Source organism: Polypterus senegalus, chromosome 1 (assembly GCF_016835505.1).
Source record: "Polypterus senegalus isolate Bchr_013 chromosome 1, ASM1683550v1, whole genome shotgun sequence".
Taxonomy (NCBI): domain Eukaryota; kingdom Metazoa; phylum Chordata; class Cladistia; order Polypteriformes; family Polypteridae; genus Polypterus; species Polypterus senegalus.
In genome coordinates this window covers 84851539-84879503 of record NC_053154.1, presented here as the reverse complement: position 1 = coordinate 84879503, position 27965 = coordinate 84851539, and the positions used below count along the sequence as shown (strand labels likewise).

The 27965-nt window shown below is 37.0% G+C and overlaps 1 protein-coding gene across 1 annotated transcript in view; it reads right to left on the bottom strand.

Moving 5' to 3' along the window:
- The window catches only part of LOC120525128 (butyrophilin-like protein 8), a 48686-nt gene that overhangs the window by 10869 nt on the left and 9852 nt on the right, over positions 1–27965 (bottom strand). The window contains exons 3-7 of the mRNA XM_039747214.1: positions 18384–18734; positions 17313–17414; positions 13527–13622; positions 7212–7319; positions 3417–3491 (exon numbers count right to left, since the gene is read on the bottom strand). Coding sequence (XP_039603148.1) covers positions 3417–3491; positions 7212–7319; positions 13527–13622; positions 17313–17414; positions 18384–18734 — 732 coding nt within the window. The remainder of the gene's footprint in view (positions 1–3416; positions 3492–7211; positions 7320–13526; positions 13623–17312; positions 17415–18383; positions 18735–27965) is intronic.

Sequence of the window (27965 nt, the reverse complement as noted above, 5' to 3'; positions counted from 1 at the left end):
TCGTTGTAAAGATGACAGGTTTCTTTCATCGATTCATTTCTTACTGCATCAATAAACAGCTCGTCTTCCTCTTTATCTGAGAGGTGACACACTGCATGCACAGGTTTTTTTTTACACTGTGTTCCTTTAGCGGGACATTGACTTTATCCACCATGTGCTTGTCACACGCTTCATATTTTTTTGCTGCCTTCTCAATTGTGTAATTCGGTTTTTGTTCAGCATTCTTTGGAACTGTTGCTTTTTGTCTGTGCACTGCGTCATTTCACGTGAGCCGCTCAGTGTACATACATTGAGGGTTTCCAGCTGTGCTGGTGCCATCTCATGCGATGTCCACGGCTGTATTTAATGTTAGCTAAGACCCGGCACTTAAAAGTTTCTCTCGCAGTTTCGCCAAGTTTGTGCCAAACACCACCCTGACCAGCTCATCTTCCTCTGCATAAGCACAGTCCTTCACCCGTGAATATTTAGCGGCAGTGTTTCTATTGCCGCTGACAGACGGCCTTATATGGGCAGGCACTAAATTACGTGGGAGACGTAACTCTGCCTCCCACGGGCATCAAGCAGAAGTCTATTATAGTATATGGACGAAAAAATAGGTTCCAGTTATGACCATTACGTGTAGAATTTCGAAATTAAACCTGCCCAACTTTTGTAAGTAAGCTGTAAGGAATGAGCCTGCCAAATTTCAGCCTTCTACCTACACGAGAAGTTGGAGAATTAGTGATGAGTGAGTGAGTGAGTGAGTGAGTGAGTTAGTCAGTCATTGAGGGCTTTGCCTTTTATTAGTATAGATTAAAGAAATGTTTTTTAGTCATTTCAGTTATAGTTTTCATTAATTATGCCATTTCTACGGTAGAAGGTCGCCAGATTCACCACCCTCCTTGTGTGTTCTTAATTCACCCTGCCTTCTGAAACACATCACCTGATTGAACAACGTTCTTTACCCAAAAAAGGTATACTTGGTGAACATACTAGCCCTCTGACATGAACATGACAATATATTGACTTATGTTTGTATGCTCATCTACCACATTCCAGGTTACTATGCAAACCCATGCCCTACCTGCGTTATTTTTGCAAGTGGTGTTGTCTTGTTGTCTTGTTCCTGCATTACTTTTCCTATGAATTGCAATATTAATTATCTTTCTGCGTTTGGGATTTGTCTTTTGCACTTTATATAAGGTTTACTGTAATCTGTATAGAGCACAACTTGTCTTTATTTAATGAGATTGCCTGTGTGTAAGAATTCCATTGTGAATGTACTTGTACTGGCTACGTATGATGTTCAACAACTTCGGGTCATCTTAAGTACACCTAAGTATACATACCGGGAATTGTACTGCTGTGATATACATTGTACTTTATTTCCTTGTTTAATATTAATTTATAAGGCAGATTACTTGGAAGTTTAGTTCGCACAATGACTGGTACAAAAAACAACCTAGTTCTATCATAAATATGAGTTTGAAGATTATTTCAAATAACCACAGCAAAAGCTAGCACTGATAGTATAATTCTGCTGAACATAATATTTCCAACTGTATCCAGTTATATAAAATTAACCAGCCTTTTAAGAACGTACGCTATAAATATAAAGCAGAGCCACACTAAATGTGAAATTGGTGCAAACTTACTGTATGTTAATTTCTTTCTACTGTACAGCCATCTACAGCCAACAAACATAAGAGTATCACTGCATGCTCCTTTAACAATAATTACTGTTATTATTCACTTAAACTCATATGCCAAAATTTAAATAAACTGTTACAAAAGAAAAAAACAAATATGCAGTAGACAGTGAGAAAAAAACAAAATTTGAGTTCATATCCATTACCATAATGTTATAACATAAAGCTTTTATCAACTTTGCTACTTGTATTTCTAGTTAGAGTCACTTTGTTATATAAACATATCCATTCTAATTTAAAAAAACATCATGCTCAATTCCCATGATAAATGTTAAAAATATATAAGTGGTTTTGAAGATAAAGTTATTCAATCAATTCCTTCATGACGGATGCCTGCAGAATTATATATGTTACCTGTATGAATAAATACTGAATAATGTTTTTAAGTGATGGAATGCTGATAGCTATACCATTAAATGCTGTATATTAAACCACACAGGGGTAATTTATGGCTTCTGTCCTCTTTAACCCTGAACTGGAGTAGATGGGATGAACAGGGATATATTATTACATAACATTAACATTATGCAGTGCATCTGGAAAGTATTCACAATGATTTTCCACAACTTTTTCCACATTTTGTTATTTTACAGCCTTATTCCAAAATTGATTAAATTCATTTTTTTCCTTAGAATTCTACACACAACACCCCATAATGACAATGTGAAAAAAGTTTACTTGAGATTTTTGCAAATTTATTAAAAATAAAAAAAGCACATGTACATAAATATTCACAGCCTTTGCCATGAAGCTCAAAATTGAGCTCAGGTGCATCCTGTTTCCCCTGATCATCCTTGAGATGTTTCTGCAGCTTAATTGGAGTCCACCTGTGGTAAATTCAGTTGATTGGACATGATTTGTAAAGGCACACATCTGTCTATATAAGGTCCCACAGTTGACAGTACATGTCAGAGCACAAACCAAGCACGAAGTCAAAGGAATTGTCTGTAGACCTCCGAGACAGGATTGTCTCTAGGCACAAATCTGAAGTGAAGCATGGTGGTGGCAGCATCATACTGTGGGGATGGTTTTCAGCGGCAGGAACTGGGAGACTAGTCAGGATAAAGGGAAAGATGACTGCAGCAATGTACAGAGACATCCTGGATGAAAACCTGCTCCAGAGCGCTCTTGACCTCAGACTGGGGCGACGGTTCATCTTTCAGCAGGACAACGACCCTAAGCACACAGCCAAGATAGCAAAGGAGTGGCTTCAGGACAACTCTGTGAATGTCATTGAGTGGCCCAGCCAGAGCCCAGACTTGAATCCGATTGAATATCTCTGGAGAGATCTTAAAATGGCTGTGCACTGATGCTTCCCATCCAACCTGATGGAGCTTGAGAGGTGCTGCAAAGAGGAATGGGCGAAACCGGCCAAGGATATGTGTGCCAAGCTTGTGGCATCATATTCAAAAAGACTGGAGGCTGTAATTGTTGCCAAAGGTGCATTGACAAAGTATTGAGCAAAGGATGTGAATAATTATGTACATGTGCTTTCTCAGTTTTTTTATTTTTAATAAATTTGCAAAAACCTCAAGTAAACTTTTTTCACATTGTCATTATGGGGTGCTGTGTGTAGAATTCTGAGGAAAAAAATGAATTTAATCCATTTTGGAATAAGGCAGTAACATAACAAAATGTGGAAAAAGTGATACGCTGTGAATACTTTTCGAATGCACTGTATAACATAACATTAACAATATTCAATAAAAGAAAGCACACAATACTTACTTGCCGTCATTACTGTTTCAATAATGATTATATTAATGCCAAATACAGCACTGATAAGTCTTTGGAAACAAATTCCTGAAAGAAACAAACAATTTACCATGTTATCTGCTTCAAATCAGTTATTAAGCATATTATGATACTGTATGTGTAGTAGCATAAATGTATAGTCTGTTATTTTATCAGATACTAGTCAATTTATTTCAGGAAATTCATATCTTAGAATCTACTGGCAAAATCATTATCATTTTATAATGATATATTCATACTTACAGTAAATACCTACAAAAGATTTCCCAACATCCGAAAGATATTCATGTTAAATGTGTGCAAGAGTGCTTTGTATTCAACTGATATCCAATCTAAATTTGGTTTCAGAATAAACTAGAACAGGCTGTGTGATTTGGATTGAGAGGGTTTGATAATGGACCAATGGATGTTTTAAAAAGGTTTACCACTTACAACCAAAAACAGCACATTAAGAAAAAGAAAATGTATCAAAATTGTTCATCCTATAAATAACATCTGCTGAGTGAACACTGCAAACAGACCAAGAAATAAAATTGTAAAAAATTTTTTTATTAATTTTAGATTATGAGAAAGTCACTAACATCAATAAAAAAGAAAGGCCTGCACGTCATAGAGTTATGGTAGGACCATCAAAGTATCTGGAAGTGAACCTGTACTGTCCCAAACAGTCACAACAAGTAAAAATGTAAACGTGACTCAAACAAGATGCCAATTTCTGTACCTATGGTTAGCATACCAAGGTGAAGAAATGAGATGCTCTGTACGTTCGTTTGAAAATAAAATGTGAGAGCCAGTTATTTCAAACATGCACACTGGCCAGAAATGTGTGTGACTCATCTCATAACATTATTTTCAAGCAGAAGGCAGAGCACACTACTGATGCATTAGCTGCTGCATCAGCAGCAGTGCAGGACAACAGAGAATGCAATTAGAGAATGGTCTAAAACTGTTTACTTCAATGCTAAAAATAAATTAATAATTAATAAATTATTATTGTATTCCAGCTACAGAGGGATCACACTCCTCAGCCTCCCTGGAAAAGTCTATTCGGGGGTTCTGGAGAGGAGGGTCCATCAGATAGTCGAACCTCGGATTCAGGAGGAACAGTGTGGTTTTCGTCCTAGTCGCAGAACAGAGGACCAGCTCTTCACCCTTAACAGGGTCCTGGAGGGTGCATGGGAGTTTGCCCAACCAGTCTACATATGTTTTGTGGACGTGGAAAAGGCATTCGACCGTGTCCCTCTGGGAATCCTGTGGGTGGGTGCTCCAAGAGTATGGGGTACTGGACCCGCTGATAAGGGCTGTTCAGTTCCTGTACAACCGGTGTCAGAGCTTGTTCCGTATTGCTGGCAGTAAGTCGAACCCGTTTCCAGTGAGAGTTGGACTCCACCAGGGCTGCCCTTTGTCAATGATTCTGTTCATAACTTTTATGGACAGAATTTCTAGGTGCAGCCAGGGCGTTGAGGGGGTACGGTTTGGTAGGCTCAGGATTAGGTCACTGCTTTTTGCAGATGATGTCCTGTTTGCTTCATCAGACCGTGATCTTCAGCTCTCACTGGATTGGTTCACAGCCGAGTGTGAAGCAGCTGGGATGGGAATCAGCACCTCCAAATCCGAGACCATGGTCCTCAGCCAGAAAAGGGTGGAGTGCCCTCTCAGGGTTGGGAGCGAGATCCTGCCCCAAGTGGAGGAGTTCAAGTATCTCGGGGTCTTGTTCACGAGTGAGGGAAGAATGGAGCATGAGATCGACAGGCGGATCGGTGTGGTGTCTGCAGTGATGCGGGCTCTGCATCGGTATGTCGTGGCGAAAAAGTAGCTGAGCCGTAAGGCAAGGCTCCCAATTTACCGGTCTATCTACATTCCTACCCTCATCTATGGTCATGAGCTATGGGTAGTGACTGAAAGAACGAGATCACGAATACAAGTGGCTGAAATGAGTTTCTTCCACAGGGTGTCTGGGATATCCCTTAAATATAGGGTGAGAAGCTCAGTCATCCGGGAGGTGCTCAGAGTAGAGCCGCTGCTCCTCCGCATCGAGAGGAGTCAGATGAGGTGGCTCAGGCATCTGATCAGGATACCTCCTGGACGCCTCCCTGGTGAGGTGTTCCGGGCACGTCTAACCGTGAGGAGGCCCCGGGGAAAACCCAGGACACACTGGAGGGACTATGTCTCTGAGCTGGCCTGGGACCACCTTGGGATTCCCCCAAAAGAAGTACAGGTAGAAATGGCTGGGGAGAGGGAAGTCAGGGCATCTCTGCTCAAGATGCTGCCCTCGTGACCCGATCTCGGATAAGCGGAAGAGAATGGATGGATGGATGGATGGGCTGTAACTTTTTACAGCTACAAGGAAAAATATTCTTACTGCTGATGTGGACTGTTTTGTAATAAGCCTTTATGCTTCTTGCTATTTCCAAATATTTACACATCAAAAAAAATATGTGGGAATAGTTGTAAATTTTTCTATTTCAGCAAAAAAAGAGTTTCCAGTTCATTCAATTCATGTCGTTTTATATGCCCAGGTGATTGAAATGTGTTGTTTTGCTTTTCACTTATTAATACTAATAAATACTGAAGCAGGTCCTGTTTCATGCCATCTATGGTTTTAGAGGATAGGAAATTATGGATGCACTAACAGGATACAGAGCTATTAGTGAGAACAAAAAGATTCTGACACTGATTGGTGTAGCCTTTATGGTTAATGCACTGAAAAAAAGCTCACATCTAATGTAGGAAACAGATTCCAAACCCAACCACCAAAACCCCAAATGACCTTTGGAGTATAACTTTGTGATTATAACAAAAGTCCTTCTGTTCCATTTGGAACAGCAGATTTACAACTTTACCAAAAGTTGGTGAATGCATATATTATTATATTATGGTAAGTAAGTGTATAAGCATGGAACCAAAACCCATTATACAGGTTTTTGAACAAGTAGGAATCAGTAATTCCAGCAGCTATCAGTATACTGTTGCTGGATTATGTGAATTTCCTCTTGGGATTAATAAAGTATCTATCTATCTATCTATCTATCTATCTATCTATCTATCTATCTATCTATCTATCTATCTATCTATCTATCTATCTATCTATCTATCTATCTAAAAGATCACTGCAAAATTTGTGTAATGTCTCTTGACAGATGAGCAAAAAGTGAACTGTCATATTAAGTTAGAAGTTGTCAGATCATTAAAATCAGTGGGAAAATCATTGCCATGACCAAAAAAAAAGTTAGGTATGATCAAACGTTGATTGTCTTTCACTCATCATTCCTTATCCGTGAATATTTGGCAAAGCATGAGATAACTCTAGTCCCACAGCCTACTCTCAACTCTGACCCTACTCTCCAGAATTGGCCCCTGAGGACATTTTTTCATTCCTGAAGTTAAAATGCAGCCTGAAAAGTCTCCAATTTCAAACAATAGAAGAGACACAAAAAAAATTGCTATAGGACCTACGTGGCATTCCACAAAATGAGTTCCAAGATGTGTTCCAGAAATGGAAAAATCATTGGAAGCAGTGTATGAGCAGAGAAGGGGAATACTTTGAAGAAAACAAGTTTGATTAAATTGCAAACATACAATTATTATTTTTTTTTAAGTTTATTTTATTTTTGGAATGACCTGATCAAATATTCTCCTCCTGTTGGCCACCTCAATCATGGCAACTACGCTATATTATTCACAGAATATTGTATTTTAAAAGCATAAAACAAGTCATTGAACTAATCAATAAATCAGTGTTATATTAAGATTTCTAAATAAGTTTACCTTGACACAGTTCCAGTACTCTCAGTTTATCTGATACAATTAAGAAAAGGACCAGAACTCTCAGCAGATTTGTAGCTATACATGTCACGGTCTCAGTCCAATTACCTGCTGAAAATTAGAAAATTAAAAAAAAAATAAAATTCATTTTGTGAAAATTCCACAAGATCTAAATGAAACTAAGTGCTGCTTACATTATTTCATGCCTAGATTTAGCAGCAATGACTGGATATAAGTAAATTGGTGAAAAGTACATCAGACTAAAATTGTCCTTAAAACAATATAAAAATTATTTTATTCTTATAATCTTTAACTGTCTAGCAGGATTGCATGCACACTAATTCTATAGTCTTGTGCATTTAAATCAACGAAAGCATGTGGAAACACAATACAAACCCTATAGAAGCAACATTTATGAAACAACTGTTTTTCATTATGTAAACAAAATAAAAGTATTACTAATAAATTTCTTAATCTAGTTGAGCACTAGTTTCTACCATGAAATAGGATGCATGGAGCTTATGAGATAACAAGAATTTGTAAGAGGAGTGTAAAAAAAATATAACTGACCACAAATCAAACCTGAAAACGTAATAAATACTATGTTGAAAATATCCATCAATAAAGAAAACATAATAAAAGAAATTGACCGTAATGTTTTTTCATGCCACTGTGGGTGTACTCGTAAAATGTGTTAACCCTTTATTCATCTTAGTAATATGCTAATGGTGTTATGGTTTAGGCCAATTTATGCCATAAGGTTCCTCTTTAAAACCAGGAGTGACTATGTATTTTTTTAAATATATACAAAATGCTTAACTTTAGAGCACAATTTTGGATGGCAAATGCATATATACCATGTTTGTGAAGAAATAAAATGACTTGAAAAATACTAAACTTATTCCTACGCAGTTATGCATGAAAGAAAACAAATGAAATTAGTTAATTAGCCTTTGATCCACCTGGGTGCACTCTGTTATATCAGTTAATAGCTTCAAAGAGTTAATGATGTTACATGCACAGAGTACAATCAAATTCTTACCTGCATGTGCTAATCAACACATATCACCTTTCTCCAGCATCATGCTCAGTGAGTATTATTACCTTGCCTTGAACTTAGAAATAAAATTAGACCCATGAGTCTCACTATCAAAAATTCACTATTAGAACCTTTAGATTATTTAACTTCTAAAACACTGAAAGAAGCTCTCTGGGTGTTAACAACAAGAACAACAACACTTATTTATATAGCACATTTTCATAAAAATAATGTAGCTCAAAGTACTTTACATGATGAAGAAAGAGAAAAAAGACAAAATAAATAAGAATTAAATTAAGGAACATTAATTAACATAGAATAAAAGTAAGGTCCAATGGCCAGGGAGGACAGAAAAAACAAAAAATAAATAATAATATACCTTTCATGGAGTATATAGCTACATTATTGCTACCATGTATAGTAACATAGTTAATGGTTTTATCTTGTAATGTGTTTTTGAGTTAGGAAGTTTATTTCCTGTCACTCAAAAAGAAATGATTGTATTATTTTGCAAACATATGTGCACAGTATTACTATGCATATGCTGTCATTTAGTAACAGCTAATGACAGAAACTCAGTATGCATGCTGCGTACTGTCAAGTAACAAGAACTGATCAGATGTTATAGGCAGTATAGTAATTATAATAGTTATTAGTTTTATTCAGGTCAAAGTTTTCAAAGTTTAGTATAGTTGTTTTAACATTGTTGGAGTGGAGGGCAAAACACCAGGAGCACAAGTTTGATTGCTAGTTTAGTCAGGGTCTGCATGGAGTCTGCACATCCTCCATGTGAACTTTTGGAATGATTGGATTCAGTGAGTGTGATTAACTGAGGAAGATCGTTGTCAGTAGCAAAACACATTTAGTCTATATGCTGTGAATTAAACAGCATCCACCCTCTTTCCAGCTTTTAACACATTTAGAATTTTTATTATACTTTAAGGTTATCAAATGTAAGTGATTTTGTTTCAGAGTTTTATATTTTTTGATAATCCTTACATAAATTGTGCTTAAACACCAGTTTTAATTCAAGGTCTTGTTGAAAGTTTTCTTTAGATAGATAGATAGATAGATAGATAGATAGATAGATAGATAGATAGATAGATAGATAGATAGATAGATAGATAGATAGATAGATAGATAGATAGATAGATAGATAGATACTTTATTAATCCCAAGGGGAAATTCACATAATCCAGCAGCAGTATACTGATACAAAAAACAATATTAAATTAAATAGTAATAAAAATACATGTAAAAGCAGACAATAGCTTTAAATAATGTTAGCATCCTCGGATGGAGTTGAAGAGTCGCATAGTGTGGGGGAGGAACGATCTCCTCAGTCTGTCACTGAAGCTACTCCTTTGCCTGGAGATGACACTGTTCACTGGATGCAGTGGATTATTCATGATTCACAGGAGTTTGCTTAATGCCCGTCGCTCTGCCACAGATGTTAAACTGTCCAACTTTACTCCTACAATAGAGCCTACCTTCTTAACAAGTTTGTCCAGGCGTGAGGTGTCTTTCATCTTTATGCTGCCTCCCCAGAACACCACCGCATAGAAGAGGGCACTCGCCACAACTGTCTGGTAGAACATCTGCAGCATCTTATTGCAGATGTTGAAGGACGCCAACCTTCTAAGAAGGTATAGTCGGCTCTGACCTTTCTTACATAGAGCATCAGTATTGGCAGTCCAGTCCAATTTGTCATCCAGCTGCACTCCCAGGTATTTATAGGTCTGCACCCTCTGCACACAGTCACCTCTGATGATCACAGGGTCCATGAGGAGCCTGGGCCTCCTAAAATCCACCACCAGCTCCTTGGTCTTGCTGGTGTTAAGGTGTAAGTGGTTTGAGTCGCACCATTTAACAAAGTCTTTTATTAGCTTCCTGTACTCCTCCTCCTGCCCACTCCTGATGCAGCCCACTATAGCAGTGTAATCAGCGAACTTTTGCACATGGCAGGACTCTGAGTCATATCGGAAGTCTGATGTATATAGATTGAACAGGACCGGAGAAAGTACAGTCCCCTGCGGCGCCCCCGTGTTGCTGACCACAATGTCAGACCTGCAGTTCCCAAGACACACATATTGAGGTCTGTCTGTAAGATAGTCCACGATCCATGCCACCAGTTGTGAGTCTACTCCCATCTCAGTCATCTTGTCTCTAAGGAGCAGAGGTTGGATGGTGTTGAAGGCGCTAGAGAAGTCCAAAAACATAATTCTTACAGCACCACTGCCTCTGTCCAAGTGGGAGAGGGATCGTTGTAGCATATAGATGATGGCATCCTCCGCTCCCACCTTCTCCTGGTATGCGAACTGCAGAGGGTCGAGGGCGTGGTGGACCTGTGACCTCAGGTGGTGAAGCAGCAGCCGCTCCATGGTCTTCATCAGATGTGACCTCAGAGCAACAGGCTGGAAGTCATTCAGCTCACTAGGACATGATATCTTTGGGACTGGGGTGATACAAGATGTTTTCCAAAGCCTTGGGACTCTCCCCTGTTCCAGGCTCAGGTTGAAGATGCGCTGTAGAGGACTCCCCAGTTCCAACGGACAGGCCTTCAGCAGTCGTGGCGATACACCATCTGGACCCGCTGCTTTGCTGGCACGAAGTCTTCTCAGCTCTCTGCTCACATGGGCTGCTGTAATTGTGGGTGGGGATGTCTCACCTATGCTGGTATCAGCAGAAGGATGGTTGGAGGATGCAGTACTCCGAGGTACTGGGGAATGGCTGCAATCTCCGCATTGTAAGATGGTGAAAGAAGTACCCTTAGGCCCCCTCCTCGGTTCAGAAGTGGTCGTTCGTTTTTCACGTAAATGGCCTCCTTGACTCATCACTCAAACCAGCGTTGCTCCCTGTCCAGGATGTGCACATCTTCATCACTGAAAGAGTAACCACTGTCCTGTATATGTCTTACAATGCGGTGATTGCAGCCATTCCCCAACTCTCTGTGAATGGTATTCATGGCCATTGATCAATGGACAATTTGCATATCATTGATCACACGGCCCATTGTTAGTCAATGGTGCTAGTTCGATCATTAGGCCAAGGTACTGTTTATAAGGTTGGAGAAACCTGCAGTCAACTGAGACTGAGGAAGTCACTTGGATGAGTGATGAAACGTATTGGAAAAAAACTATGCCGAGATGAACAAATCAACTTTCAAGAACTTCAGCTTATACCAATACTCTGGTCAGCCCTATAGTTCATCTGAAAACAAAGGTATAAAATGGAGTTGAGCTGACACCTTTGCATAAGATGCCCAAATTGACACTCATCTTAGGCATGTAACCAAAAACTTAGCTGTGTCTAGGTGTGATGGACAAAATAACATTCCTATAACAAGGCACAGGATCTGTAGCCGGAAGTGACCTTAATCCAATAGTAGAGGTTACACCTTCCTTTAGAACTAGTTGCAGTCACGTCTTGTGTTCTCTTGAGGAGCTGAAAGCTAACAATCTGCTCTTTTTGGAGACCTGAAAGCGTACAAGCCACTCTTTTTGGAGGTGAGAAACCATCCACATTCTGCACAGCAAAAGAGCTCAAAAACTTTCTTTGGCCTGGAAGCTACACTCTAATAGAGCCTTGGGGCTGGATGCCCTGAACTAGCTCTAAGGTCTACTCTGCCAATCAAGCTTTGTGCCAGTGACTGAGCCCAGTCTGAGAACACAGAGAAACAGTTGTTATTCAAGAAGGGAACTTCAGCACCTACACTCTTGTTCCTGAAAGAGTAACACTTTTTCCTATGAAGTTGCAGAAGACACAGCAAACAGTTTAACAGCAGTCTGAGTAAGGCAACATCACAGAACACCAAGGACAAAGGACCACGTAGTAAAGAGAAAGAGTACACTCCAACGCAAAAAGAGTCCTCCATTTGAACCTGGAGAAACAACACGTAACTCCACACAACATCCTTAAAGACTTGATATTGTAAAACTGTTTTTCTGTGCCAAGATAAATTAGAACTCTAAATAACCAGTTAACAGCCAGCTTCTTTTGTGTTGTATGTTTGTCTCATCAGTTTTGCGTCCTGCCTTCCATGTTGATACATATACAGTTATCATAGCTCTAGAATCATTATATTTATTAAAAAATTGCATTATCCTGTTTCTTAAAATGAGTGTGCTTCAGTTACCTTGATATACTTATGGCCAGAAATCTGCTCTTACACAGAAAGGTAAGGAAAATAAACTGATTATTACTTAACTTTGTGATCAGTTCAAATACTCTCCTACATAAGCGGTACAGGAAGCAGCGGTATCCTTTTTTACTGGACACATTATTGCATTCAACTCATGAAAACACATCAAATGTCTAGGAATTTAATTTGTGCCACCAAAGATTTCAGATAAAAACACTATCTGCTGCGCTACCAGATCACCCTGTTTCAAAGCGGTATCTATGGTAAATAACTGTATTAAAAATGAAGTGATTTTTTTGTTTATTTGTGGGTTTCTGTTAGTGGATTGCATGCTGCACATGCTTTTTTGTCCTTGGGTATTCAGATGTGTCCTGCAAAGGACAGTTCAGCATCAAACATGATTGCTTACTGCCTTTCACGTAGTGTTACTGAAATAATCATAGCTTGTACTACTAAACTGGGTAAGCTAAGGTTAATCCTCAGAACATGTTGGAGTAAACATGTAACATCTGTTCAGTTGTTGTCATTTTTGTGTACCAAATACATGCTGATTTTCTCTCACATCCCTTCAATTAGTTGTTACTAGATGCGCGCATGTAATAACACAGCACTTTTGAGAAATAATTTTTTAAGCCACAGGAATAAGTTTCACGTCTTGAGTGTCTTGATAAGAATAATAAAATTATTTGCATTATTAGCATTATTATTATTATTATTTATTTATTTATTTTTCTGACTACCAAATAGAGTTTTGCCATGTGGATGTATGCCAGAAAAACACATGACATTCACAAACCAGAGTATAATAATTTAAAATAAATAAAAGTGATTGTAAGAAGTGTACAAATTTAATTCAATAGATGGAAAAAGATTGTCCTTGATTCTTGTTCAAGATTTAAGCCTGCTGTTTTTCTAGTAGAAGCTCAAATGCCTCACAATCCACTTCAAGCTTTTACTCAGGGATGACTTATGGTGGTGATTTTGAGTCTTAAAGACAGATAAAGAGATTTAAGGAACACTGCTCTAGACTCTAAAAAGTCAAATAAGAGCAGTCAAGTTCTACAATTATTAATAAGCACCTGGAAATCTAGCATTTACATTTACATCTTGTAAAGAAAATTCTGACAATAAGACTTACCTTCTAGAATGCCCCATAGGACAAAGGCAAAAGCCAAGAGTACATTGGGAATGGAAATGTTTACATAGAAACAGTAGTAGCCCATCTTACTTTGTGCTGCAAATAATCATAAATAAAAATAATTAAGATATATTTTTTAATTTGCTTGCCAAGAATTACAACACTTCGTAACATAAATAACTTTGCTGGCTGTACAGATTTTCCTGGTTCACATCTGGGCTGCAATAAACTGTGAGAAGCTTGTTCATTTTTACCTGTTCACATTAGTTTCTATGCAGGAATATGGTTTCCTTTTCTGCCTCAAATTATATGTCAAGCTGACAGGAAACTAATTTGCCTTTGTATGAGTTTGTGTGTGGACAAGTTTGTAACTGACCCAAAAAAAGACTGACATTGTTTGTTCTAGAGGTCTCCTTGTTTATATATAATGCTGCCAGAAATACACCCAGGTAAGTAGAAGTAAAGAAAAGGAACTAAACTAAATGGAAGAGGTCTTGTCAATAGTCATTACAATTCCTCACTTCTTTTTATTCCAAAATAATAAACACTTGCAAATTCTAAGAGGTGAAGTTATGTGATGTGCCAGAACTTTCTGCTTTACCTAAAAATGAAAATTCCCTTTGTTTTCAGCACACTCTTCATTGCTAGAATTGGGCCGTTTTTGAGTATGAAGTATTGAATTATGCCTGTGAGAGTACCTCAAAAAAATATAATAGAATAGGTAAAAATTAGTCAAATTAACAGGTGCAAAATGAAGGAATTTTAAAATGGACAGTAACCAACAGGAGTTGGAGCACTGAGTGTACTTTACTGTTACATGTGACTCTCATTGGCCAGTGTCACACATTCACAGGTCTGTCCCCAACCCCTTCCCTTACGTCCATCCCCTTCATGAGCCAGTTGCCTGCGCCTCATGGACCAATGTCTCGCCATCACATGTTTCTAGAGAGGAATTCTCCAGTGCTTTTAGGAGAATAACAAAAAGAAACTTCTGGCAAGATGAATGCGCAATTTTTTAGGCTAGCTAATTGCTACATTTCCTGCCCATTTTTTCATTGCTTAGACAGAAGTGAAGCCTTTCGATCAAAGCTTTCTCTTGTAATGTATATGGTTATCCATTTTTTGTTTTTATTTTGTGGGCTGTTTTTTTTCTCTCTTTCATTTTATCAGTATGTTTTTCAGACAAATTAAATGCTTCCAGTGGGCAATGTCCATACTGTTGCAACCTGACTAAAGCATTTTTGGAGCACATAGAGAAAGAAAACATATTAAAAATATGTAATTCATTACAGTGACAGTGTTACAGGTGATCAGTTATGTTTATGTATTTCTAATAATGTAAAAAAAAATCACAACCAACCAATAACATTATGCAGTTATGCAGCCTGGTTTAATGGAGTTTGCTTACATATAATTCCTGAAATGTACTGTATGTTGATGGAGGGCATGACATTGGATGTAGGTAATCTGTGAAAACCCACATAAAAATGGGGAGAAAATGCAAATGTAATAAAAATAATGATGAACCTAGGAGTCTGGTTTCGTGTGGCAACAGCGCCAGTCACCATCAGCCACACTGTAATCATTAATCAGTTAATGATCTTTTTATTGCATGTTTACCCATATATGACAATAAATTTGTACTTGAAAATGGATGGTGTACTGTTTATTGTAATATTCATGTAAAATATAATCACATCTGTTATATTTATTCTTGTTCATTTGATAACTCCAACACTTTCATCTATTTGCCATATCCTGAAAATGTATCTCTCAGATATTTCTTATAACACAATTCTAGTAGTACAAATAGTGTACTATTGTAAAGTAACACAATCAATAATTACTGCAAAATAATATATTTTGTGAGTGGCAGGAAAAAGCTTCTGCAGTTGTCTTTAAACTAAACAACATTCTGCTTTTAACTTAAGTTAGGTTGTCTCCGTAGTAGGCTGCTGTAACACTCTTTATTGTTTATTTATTTATTTATTTTCAGTTGGATCCTGATTAATTGCAAACATTAAGTATTGTGGTGTAATTCCCTGGAATTTCAGGAGTCAAGGGAAATAATATTTTTTCTTTACAGACATCATGCTAGTACTATTTTGTTTTTGCGTTTCCTTGTATGTCTGCAAACCTAAACCTTTTGTTACCCTCAGAGGGGAAAGTTCAAGGTGTTCCTAGGCCACATGTTGACTTTAAAGGACAGCACTGTCCTACACTGTATATTCCAACTTGGTACTATGTGCTGCCTGCTTGACCTACAGCTTCTTACAGTACATTCTTCCAACTATGGTATTTTTTAATTAATATAAAATTATTTTTGCACAGTAATTAGTAAAAATATAGCTATTGTTATTAAGCATAATGAAAAGGTGATTAACTTTGGGTGAACACCAACATGATGTAATGAAAAGTCAAATGCAGCTGCTTAAAACTTTAACATTGAGAGATGCATGTTGTGGAGCACCAGGGGGTGCACCTGCTGCTCCAGCCAGAGACAGACAGGAAGACACAAGTTTCAGTCCAGCACACGTGTTTCATTTATGTTGGGCAATGCTTTTCCTCGCTCCCCACAACACAGCACAGTAAAGCACCAATCACACTTTCTCTTCTCTTCTTTCTCTTCCTCTCTTTGTCTTTCCAGGTGTGGCAGATGTGCTGCCAAACAGCGCTCAGTTAACATCCAGGTGCCCCCTGGTGGTGGCCACGGGCTCCAGCAGAGTTGAGTTTCATGCTCCAAACCCGTGGCCCCTCTGCAAGTCAAGGGGGCTGCCCTCTAATGGTCCGATTGGAGAGAATGTCCTGAAAAAGCTCTCTCCCCGGGTCCTTCCATTGTCAACGTATCCTGGCCGGGTAAGGGCTCCAGCCATCCACCACAATGTACATCAAGTAACTTTCTTTTGATCTGCCCAGTATCCCATATACGAGTCTTCCTGGCTTTGACTTAAATCGTGCAATTCATCCTAAATACGTTTAGTTTCAAAGCTGCACATGGTATGAAGTAATGATGGCCAGTTTTGGTCAAGTCATGGACCTTTAGGTAATGGTGGGAAGGACTGGAAGGAGAAGAGTATTTTGCATATATGAAAAGAAATTAAATATAAACCAATGCACTTCCTACTTTAAGCACTTGCGCTATGGCCAAGTCTCTTTGTTACATTTGTACTAAAGATTTTACTGCACTTCCATCTGAGCTCCAAGACTGCCTTTTTTCAATATGGAGAACTTTTCTCCATGACACAGCCAGGTTCCAGCTCTTCTTACTTGTGCTGGCGACTCTGCCTGTTACCCGTATGTAGCATGCTATACACATACAAAGAACACCACTTGCAGGCAGCCCCTGTGTTTTCACACTAGCAGGCAGAGAACCTCTCCTCTTGCCAGTTTAGCCTTTCTACCTACTGTGAAGGCTTTCTCTGGGGTTTAATACTGCCCTGTGGCAACTTAAAGTTGTCCCTTATATTAGCAGCTTTTTGATACCTCAGCACCTTCTGGCAATATCAGCAAGATAAATAATACTCATTATCTAATACATCTTAAGATTATTTACTTGCTGAATTAGTTATACAGTAATAGTTATTAGTTACATGTGCTGCACTCCTCATACAGTATTTATAGTCCTTCTACTGGATATGGAGAATTGTCTAAATAAACTGTTGAGATATTATTTAGACTGAAAAAAAATCAAGTGGTTCATGCAGTGTTAATTTTATATAATATTATAGAAGATATTTTACTATATGTAACATTATAAATACACACAACTCTAAATGAATTACTTACTTTTACTAAATAAATAACAACCTGCTTGGATCACAGTTCCCAGTCCAATCAGAAGAGAGCCAATAGAGAAAACATATAAGAAGATATGCAGCACAGAAGGCCCTGCGAAACAAAAGTGTTATTGTTGTTTATAATTTACTTATTTATTTAACAGAATCAAGATTTTGAAATAAACCATGCATGTAAATATATATATATATATATATATATATATATATATATATATATATATATATATATATATATATATATATATATATAAACAAATCCTCACAAGAACACCTCCACCTACCCCAAAGTGTCACCATTACCACTGTGGTAATGAAACAATATTATTGAACTCTTAGTGTATAAATGTATAAAAGGAAAAGGATTTTGCAAGAAACATTGGCTTTAGAAGTCTCCTGTGAAACAGTAATTTAATTTAACCATTTGATGTATGGAACTGTCTCTATTAGGATGTATCAATCCTTTGATGTGTCAATGTTTATTCAAAGAGTCATTGCACAATTTCAGGAATGTGGCAGCAATATAATTCTGTTTGATGTACAAATGTAGATAACAACCTGATTATTTAGTCAAATTCACATTCTGTTATAAAAACCCTCTTCTGAGAAAGAGATTTTGAGTCAGGCTTGACAGCGCAGTAGTGCACTGTACTGCCAGCTTCCAGGGTATTCTGATTAAAATCAAAACTTGGTCCAGGTGGGTGTTATAATCTGCTTCTTTAAAAGAATCTGAAAGATCAGTAATTTACTATGGATTCTATAGAAACAAGCAAGCTAGTTGTAAGCAAAAAAAAAAAGGTGTATAAAAAAATTACAGATCAGAGCATTACATTTTTTAAATAATTATGAAAGATTTATTAAAGCAACATGAATCACAAATTTGTCAAATTAAGTATAACAAATTAATTGTCTTTTGAGATATCTACCAAAGTTTCAGTCTGAATTTATATGAAGAGTGTTCAAATCTATCAAAACAACACACAGAAACATAGAATTGCATTGTATGGAATATCAAAAACATGAAAATTAAAGTATTACTGTGTAGTTAAAGATTTGCTCTTACCGACATCAAGCTCAATAGTTGTCTCTGCTGATTCTGTATTAGTGTGCACTTTACATTTATAAATTCCTTTGTCTTTTATGCCCACACTCTTCAATTTTAAAGAGAAATTTCCATCTGCAAGTGATTCATTGGACAGCTCAGTTCGGCCCTTATAGAGCTGATTTTGAGATTCCGGTTGATCCTCCCCTTCGACAAAGAGATGCACCAGTGTTTCAGAACCATCTTCAGTCTTTACCCACTGAACTTCAAGCTTCTCAATAGGGATGTGTGTATCCACAAAACAGTTCAAAACTATCTCACCACCAGCATAAACAAAAAGAGGGCCATTTGTACCTGTTACAAAAAGTCGCTCTAGAAAAAGTGAAAAAAAAGAGGAAGGCTTTATTAAAATCACTTTTATAAAGGAAATATTTCCTCTTTATATAACTAAACCTTAATCTATAAAATTCTGAAATGTTGAACTAACCCTTTTGGGTTTCATTGCTGCTTGCCATTTCCACTCTGTTTCACTTTCATTTTACCCCCACAGTTGAACATTCAATGAACATGTGATTATTTCATACAGGGAACAAAAGCTGCCAGCAGTGTTGTAAAAATTGTGTACTAAAACATGCGAGTCTGCCAGCAGTGGGACACAGAATCAATACACAGATAAAGTACACCAATGAAGCAATCACATGAGCAGAGTTTTGGGCTCATTAACAAATTGCCAGTAGAAGTGAAGAGTCCATTTCTAAATACTAGCAATAATCCTTAGAAGAAGGTTTGTATTTTCACAAATTTGTCTGGGCACTGGTATCGTCAAATGAAAGACATGACTTGTAATACTAATAATGTTGGTCAAATGAATGGATAGTAATGTACAGAAAACAGTCTTACAGCAACAAGAATCTGTATAGCAAATTACAAACCTGTACATCTTTGACTGAGGGCAATGCCAACTCGTAATCACCAAACAAACCAAGGTAATTTGCCTTTTCTTTTATGCGTTTTATAACATTTTTGTTTATCACAAGACCGTAGAGTGGCAACATGTTGCATATTGGCTGGAAATACAAGAACGTCACTGTACTCTGTAGACACAACAAATGTTGCACAATGCTTAATTCTGGCTTTCATTCGTCCAACGTGAGTAGAAATAAATCAAACAGATTTAAAATATACTTGAAAGGAGTTTGTATCTAAAACACCATTTGGTCACATAGTTACTTAAAATCTTTTCAGTGTGTTTGGTTCTGACTCTTTTATAATACCCATAGTCACCAGAAAAATATTTTAAGCAGGCAAAGAAAGTCGGCATGAAATGGTTCATACTGTTGGCACATTAATTATAATTTTGTTATGTTTCTTATTATGCATATGTTAAATGTTTACATTCAAATATGTTAATGTATTCTCTCCTGTGGAGAGTGGGATTTTTGTAGATTTCAACATGTGCAATGGTGTTCTGAGATTGATAGTGTCAGTCAACTAAAGGTTTTCTTTGTCATACTATTGTGTGTTGTTATTAAATCAAAGATTTACAGTACTTCCATGTAAATTAAACTTTAGTGATACAGCTGGAAATCACACATAAGAGCTGTACTACATAATAATATAGAATAAAGTACAGTATATCAACTTATATAATATTTATTAGGTACACAAATAAAGTAGAGTAAAATTAACTCGGAATGGAATCAAATGAACAACTTAAATAATATTTAATTTGAAACTAAACACTTTCGGTTTAAACGCTAAAATAGTATTTTTACAGGAGACCCACTTACTAAGCAAGGATCAGTTCCGGCTGCAAAAAGACTGGACTGGCCAAATGTTCCATTCTAGCTTTACAAAGAAAACTAGAGGTGTGGGAATTCTCATACATAGAACAGTCTCATTTAGATAGATGTAGTATCTGATCCTGAAGAGAGATATGTGATTGTCATGGGCAACTTATTTAACTGTAAGATGATTTTGATAAATGTTTATGCACCTAATGTCGATGATAAGGAATTCATGCAAAATGTATTTGCATCCATTCCCAATGTGAATACTCATAAAATTATAATGGCCTGGGACTTTAATTGTGTTTTAAATTCACTCTTAGATAAGACTCCTGTCACAGGGGGGATGACATATAAAACTGCAAAGACAATTACACAGTTTGTAACTGACCACAACTAATCAGACCCCTGGAGGTTTCTAAACCCAAACTCAAGAACATATTCGTTCTACTCACCAGTACATTATTGCTACTCAAGAACTGACTATTTCTTTATAGATAATAATTTCTTGCCTACGATTAAATCTTGCAAATACGACGCTATTGTTATTTCCAACCATGTACCTCTGATCTTGGAGCTAAAGTCATTATGCCCCACACACTCACCTCGCAGATGGCGTCTTAACCCGCTTCTATTAGCAGACGAGAACTGTACAGAATTTATATCCAAACAAATCAGTTTCTTCCTAGAGACAAATACATCTTCAGAGGTTTCTGCAGGAATACTCTGGGAAACTCTAAAGGCCTTCTTAAGAGGACAGATTATTTCATATCTTTCACACAGGAATAAATTAGAAACCAAGAAAGTATTAGAGCTAAGAAGCGAAATTACTAGAATAGATGAAGAACATGCCAGGCATCCAAGCAAGGCTCTGCATAGGAAAAGGCAGACTCTGCATTCAGAACTCAACCCTTTGACAACTAAAGAAACTGAACAACTAATTTATAAATCAAAACATCGTTACTATGAACATGGAGAAAAAGTTAATAAGCGTTTAGCTCAACAAATCCACAAGCAAGAAGTTCGCAATGCAATCCCAGTAATCACCAACACAAACGAAGATGAAATCATTGACCATAAAAATATAATGCACACATTTAGAGACTACTATAAATCCTTATATACTACTGAGTTTAAAGAAGACAACACACAGTCTAATGCATTTCTGGATACATTACAGATACCACAAATAGATACTTTTAGTGAGGAGGAACTGGATAAACCTCTGGCGCTATCAGAATTACTAGATGCTATAAAGTCACTTCAAGGCGTGAAAGCAGCAGGCCCTGATGGCTACCCTGCAGAATTTTATAAGAAATTCTCCACACAGCTAGCTCCCCTCCTATTAGCAACATTTACAGAAGTGAGAGACAATCAAATTCCACCTCAAACTTTTTGCCAAGCATTAATCACTGTCTTTCCTAAACAAAATAAGGACTTATTACAATGTGCATCATACAGACCAATTTCACTTCTGAATAATGATGTTAAGATACTCTCAAAAATCATAGCTAGAAGGATGGAGAAAGTGCTGCCTTCGGTAATATCACAAGATCAAACTGGATTTATCAAGGGTCGACACTTATCTTCCAATCTTCGACACCTGTTTAATGTAATATACTCACCAACAAAGTCAAACAGCCCAGAAATATTATTATCATTGGATGCAGAAAAAGCATTTGACATGATTGAATGGAAATACCTTTTCACTACATTAGAGAAATTTGGGTTTGGCCCAAACATTTGTGCATGGATCAAACTACTGTATACCAATCCAGAAGCTTCAGTTTGTATTAACAACATTTGTTCAGACTACTTTAAACTAGAACGTGGTACCAGACAAGGATGCCATTTGTCACCACTACTATTTGCAATCGCCATTGAACCACTGGTAGTTTACTGTCAAAATGCATATCAGATAAAGGGGTTTATCAGAGAAGGACTGGAACAGAAAATTTCTCTATATGCAGATGATATGGTACTGTATATATCAGACCCACAAAATTCTGTGCCTGCAGTCTTAACAGCACTTACAGAATTTCAAAAGATCTCTGGTCTCAGAATTAATCTGAATAAAAGTGTACTCTTTCCAGTGAATTCTCAAGCATATAATATTAGATTAGACACCCTACCTTTTATCATTGCAGATCAGTTTAAATACCTAGGGATAAACATCACAAGTAAACACAAAACTCTTTATCAACAAAATTTCGCCGTCTGTATGGAAAAAATTAAGCAAGACTCGCATAGATGGTCAACTCTTCATCTCACTCTAGCTGGACGAATTAACGTTGTTAAGATGAATATTCTTCCTAAGTGTCTTTTCAATAAATCATTTTTTAAGCAATTAGATTCAACCTTAACCTCATTTATTTGGAACTCAAAACATCCATGTATCCAAAGAGCGACCCTACAAAGACCTAAGGCAGAAGGTGGCATGGCTCTACCCAACTTTCAGTTTTATTACTGGGCAGCAAACATGTAAGCTATAAAAACCTGGACACAAATAGATGAACATACACAGGCTTGGTCCACAATAGAAGTAAAATCCTGCAGTACTTCTTTATATTCCCTGCTTTGTGCCCCAATAAATGCAAACTATCGCCAATATACTAATAACCCTATTGTGCTTCACTCACTCGGGACATGGAACCAATGTAGAAAGCATTTTAAGATGGAGAATCTTTTATCTGTGGCACCCCTGCAAGAGAGCCACCTCTTTCAACCCTTGCAAACATATGCAGTTTTTAATTTCTGGGAAAGATTTGGGATTAAATTGCTTAGAGATCTTTATATAGACAACATCTTTGCATCCTATGTACCATTACATTCCAAATTTAACTTTACAGCTACACATTTCTTTCACTATCTTCAAATTAGAAACTTTGTTAAACAAAACCTGCCCGATTTTCCTTATCTTGCACCCTCCTCCATGCCGGAAAAAATATTGCTCAATTTTGAGGACTTAAACACCATCTCTGCAACATATAAAATTATTTTACAGTCCCTCCCTTTCAAAGATCCAAGAAGACAATGGGAAAAAGATCTCTTAATCAATATATCAGAAAAGGAGTGGAAAGTAGCAATACAGAGAATTCACTCGAGCTCCATATGTGTAAAGCATACAACTATCCAATTCAAAATTATATACCGAGCACATCTGTCTCGCTTAAAACTGTCCAAAATGTTTCCAGGGCAAGATCCAACCTGTGAACGCTGCAATCAAGTCCCAGCCTCACTGGGTCACATGTTTTGGACCTGCACCAAATTAACATCATTTTGGACCAAACTATTTAAGTGCCTCTCAGACAGCCTTCATGTCACAATCCCTCCTAACCCATTAACAGTTGTGTTTGGTGTTCTTCCAGATGGGTTTAAAATGTAGAAGGGCACACAAACTGTGATTGCATTCACTACACTTTTGGCTCACAGACTTATTTTGCTAAACTGGAAGAATCCTAATTCTCCTCTTTTAAGTCAGTGGGAAACCAATGTTTTATACTATTTGAAACTGGAAAAAATCTAATTATCAGTTACAGGATCTGTACAGAACTTTTTCAAAACTTGGCAGGATCTAATCAATAATATTTTAGAATAAGCTCTTAAAGCACCGAGGAAACAATTCTCTCCACATTTTTTTTTCTTCTCCATTCATCTCTATTGCCCTATTAAACTAATCAATTTAGGTATATTTACAAGTTTTAAGGTTTACCCCATTGGCCATGCTTTCTTTCTCAGGGGTGGGGGTCAATCTGTTTTCAATCCTATTTTTTGTAAAAACTGAACTATTTGTATATAATGATTAAAATTAATAAAATGTAAAAAAAAAAGAAAAGAAATTACACACTTTGGGTCATATAACTAAACAAGCTGCATAGTCAGACAGCTTGGTATAGATATGGCTTAATGCCTCTCTCCTTATGGACCCTTACAGATCTAGTTATGTGTGTGTTTATGTATTAATTTCTTTCTCTTCCTCATCTAGGATGTGCTATGGGTCAGGCAAGCTGTTAGCTATCTTCGCTTATATATTTGAGTGTGTTTGTGTACATGCATTTGTACATGCACATGCTTGTGAATGCTTCTGTGTGCGTGTTCATGTATATTAAAAAATGTACAGTATTTATCTCAAAAACTACTCATACAAAAATGTTATAAATGAATAGCCCTAACCCTATGACTAAACAGAGCACAATGCAAAAATACCAGTTAAACAATTTCTACTGCAATTTTCATTTCATTTCATTTCAATTTCAAACCATTTTTGAAGATTATAGGGATAAATACTGTTCAAAATTGGACCAAAAACAGACATACAGCCTGTAATAAGACAAACATGATGCAACTTCTTTGAAGATTTTCTTCTGAAGTTATCGTTGTACATAGGTATTGGTGTTCAGGTCAAATATCCCTGAAGGTATTTGTTCTAATATGTTCACCCTTTGATAGGATGTAGTCATCGAGAAGTTCTATATAACACAAAAAACACGTCATTTTTCAATGAAAGTTGTAATTTTAGGATGTGAAAATCCTAAATTTCTCCGATTTTCCACACACAGGCACACTTAGAGATTCCATGCTAATTTTCTCAACATTTGGAACATCATAGAATCTGAACTTAAGTTGATAGTAAATTCTTGACAAAATCACCAAACTTTCATTTACAAGGAAGTAAAAGCTGTAAAAGTAAAATTAGTTTCAAAGAAAGTGAGAAAGTTACAAGATGTTAACCAGAGCCAATGTAACTTAAAAAGCACTATATTTACACGTGCGTAAAATGTGTACAAATATTCAATAGAACAAAAACACATGGAAATGTTTTTGACCCTATGCACTTTACTAAAATTAAAACACTATTAATGTAAATAAATCTAAATCCTTATTCACACCTTCATACTTTTACAAAGTAAATATTAGTACAAATTTGTTTAATGTTAATTTCAAATGTAGTTTAGTCATGTTATATGTAAGCAAAGAAGCCCGTTAACATGTTTTTTGTATGATAACATGCATTTTTTTAATGCATGTTCCCATGGAAAGGTGTATATGTTTTCAAGTGGTAATTTTTCACGCATCTGTCATTTTGTGTTAAAAGATCTGTTGTGGAAAAAAACACATATTTATATTGGTGTCGTGTCCTGTCACATGCAGATATTTTGATGGGCTGTGTTAAATGTATTGTGGTGTTCTGTTAGTACAATCCTCGCTTTGCCAGTTTTGATGGCAACATCCAAAAGATGTGGAGACAGAGATGTTATTAGGTACATTGGGCCATGGTGCTTACAGTATGCATGTGTGTAGCATCAACTAGAGAAAAGGGTGGTTTAGTGTTTTTTAAGGGAGTGGCACTGTGCAGGCTCCCTATGATGTACATTTCCATGCAGAGCAAACACACCAATGTGTACAATGGTGCATTTTGGTGTGTCTAGATGTAAAAAATATGCAAAATGTCATAGCTGTTTTTAAAAGCATACTATTTTCCTCCATAATGATATGAATAGAATTAATAATGTATATATGTAAATTTTGATTTATTTTATCGTTTTTGTATTTTGAAGATTCTGTTTTAAATGTTTTCTTTTAATTTCAAATTATTTTGAGAAATTTTTAAATTTGTATTCCCCGTCTCATTCTTTGTTTATGTGATACATTAGGAGCCATCATGTAACCTTGATTGTTTCACCAGTTACATCATGGGATGTGACTATGTTAATATGACAGTGATTTCAACATGTCTTATCCCTCAGATGGACAAAATTCTGCTAAATCAATTCTAGTGTTAGCTTTCAAACAAGAAGACCCTAGTATTAGATTTTGTTTTGATTTATTGAAGTCCTTTCTACCATCAAATTCACTTCTTATTTTGCCCTTGTGTTTTGTTTCCCTGATTGTTTTGTCTCTTTTGGTACTGATCTGTTTGCTCTCTTTAAATGTTTTTAAGTTCAAGTGATCACTTCTTGGTTATTTTTCTGTTTTCACAATAATCCTTGGATGTGGAGTCTTATTATATAAAGTATCATTGATTTTATTGGTGTGCTGTAGATTTCCTGCTTTATATGTTTGTGGAAACAAAGAAGTGTTAATGTGCCCTTAATCCAGCTCAGAGTCATGGGAGACTGACACTATCAGAGAAGGAAACAGTTCTATACATGGTGCGAATATATCAAAGGGTTCAATCATGCACATTCATATAAACATAGTGTGTCAATTTGGAATTTCCAACAAACATAACCAATAAGTCCTTGGTAATGTGGCGGAAAAACTCACAAAGAGGAAAACATACACTACACTGAAAACATCTGTGTACAGGATTCAAGCACAGGGTCAGTGGCAACGCTATACCCACTCTGTTAAAACTACTGAAACATATTGTAGTACGATATTATTTTCTAGCGTAACTTTTGAAAAATTATGTTTTTAGACTACACTACAAATTACTGTTGAGATTTCTGCCACAAATAGCAAAAATTAGACACTGTCACCTATTTCTAGGTCCAGGCTTTACTTAGACCTAGTGTTGAAAATGGCTTTTCTCCAAACATTAAGTGGGCTTCACCTACATGGTGTAAGTGCCCACAAGGAAAGACGGGCATCCCGGCTCGGATGGAGGACAATTTTTTGCCAAGAAGGGAGTCCAGAATGGAAGGACAGATGAGCTTGCCAGCTAAATGAGGAAACAACTTTGTGCCTGGCCGAAGTAAGATAATTGATGAACCAGCAAAAGCTGGAAGACAGGTGCAGTTCAATCCCCCATATGGAAGGAGGTAGTGGTCATCTTGTGGTGTCTCAGTTTAAACACCTGCAGAGGTGCTTGGGTGTTGGGGTCCAGATGTAAAACCCTCTCAGGGTCCCTGGGTGCTGGTAGAATGTGCTGTCAGGTGAGGATCTTCTTATTTTCTATGTGAACTGTAAGTGCTTTCAAGCGCACCAGAAGCATTCCCAGGTCCGGCTTGAAAAGGAGCCTACTGCCTAACATGGCAGAGTCAGAGTCAGAAGGCAGCAGGCAACACTCAACTGGAAGCAGAAGGAGGAAAAAATGTATTTAATTTGGAGTAGTTTGATAGGTGTTGGTGATGAAAGGTACTGGTGAAAAATAAAAAACATTTTATTTAAACCTGGAATTGTGTTTGGTAACTTTGTGACTGAGGTGTGGGGCTCAGTGGCATCCCCTTATGGTTAGAAAAGTTGGCCTGTAGGGTTTGAGTTTGACAGAGCTGTTTTATTGATGAATGGCTGAGGAAGGTGTTGTGTATGTGTGTGTGTCAGATGGTGCAGAAGTACAACAAAGAGTGAGGCGTGGCTGTCTCTGACATCAATCCATCCTGAAGACAGCAAACCAGGTGACAACCTGAAGAGAGCTGACCAGAAATTAGCTCATCAGAAAGAAGAGAGAGAAACTACACATTTATGTGTCACCTTAAACTACACATCTAGCATTATCAGGTTGTACAGTTTTTGTTGTAACCAACACTCACATTGTACTCTGATTTCTTATAATTTGGGCATATTATCAATAATACAATAATTAACTGTGTACAGTAACTGCCTGTTCTTTTACTCTAATTTCCTGAGTTTATAGATGTAAAAGGGAAGTGGGGAAGAAGTGCTGAATTAAAGTACCTGACAATGTGGTAAGAATATGAGATTTAAGATATTCTGGTAAAGTCTACATAATAAAGAGTATAAAAGAGAAAAATAGGGTCACCTGTTACACTATACAATAAAAATGATAAAAATTTTTTGCATTTATATAGCGCTTTTCTCACTACTCAGAGCGCTCAGCAATTGCAGATTAAGGGCCTTGCTAAAGGGCCAG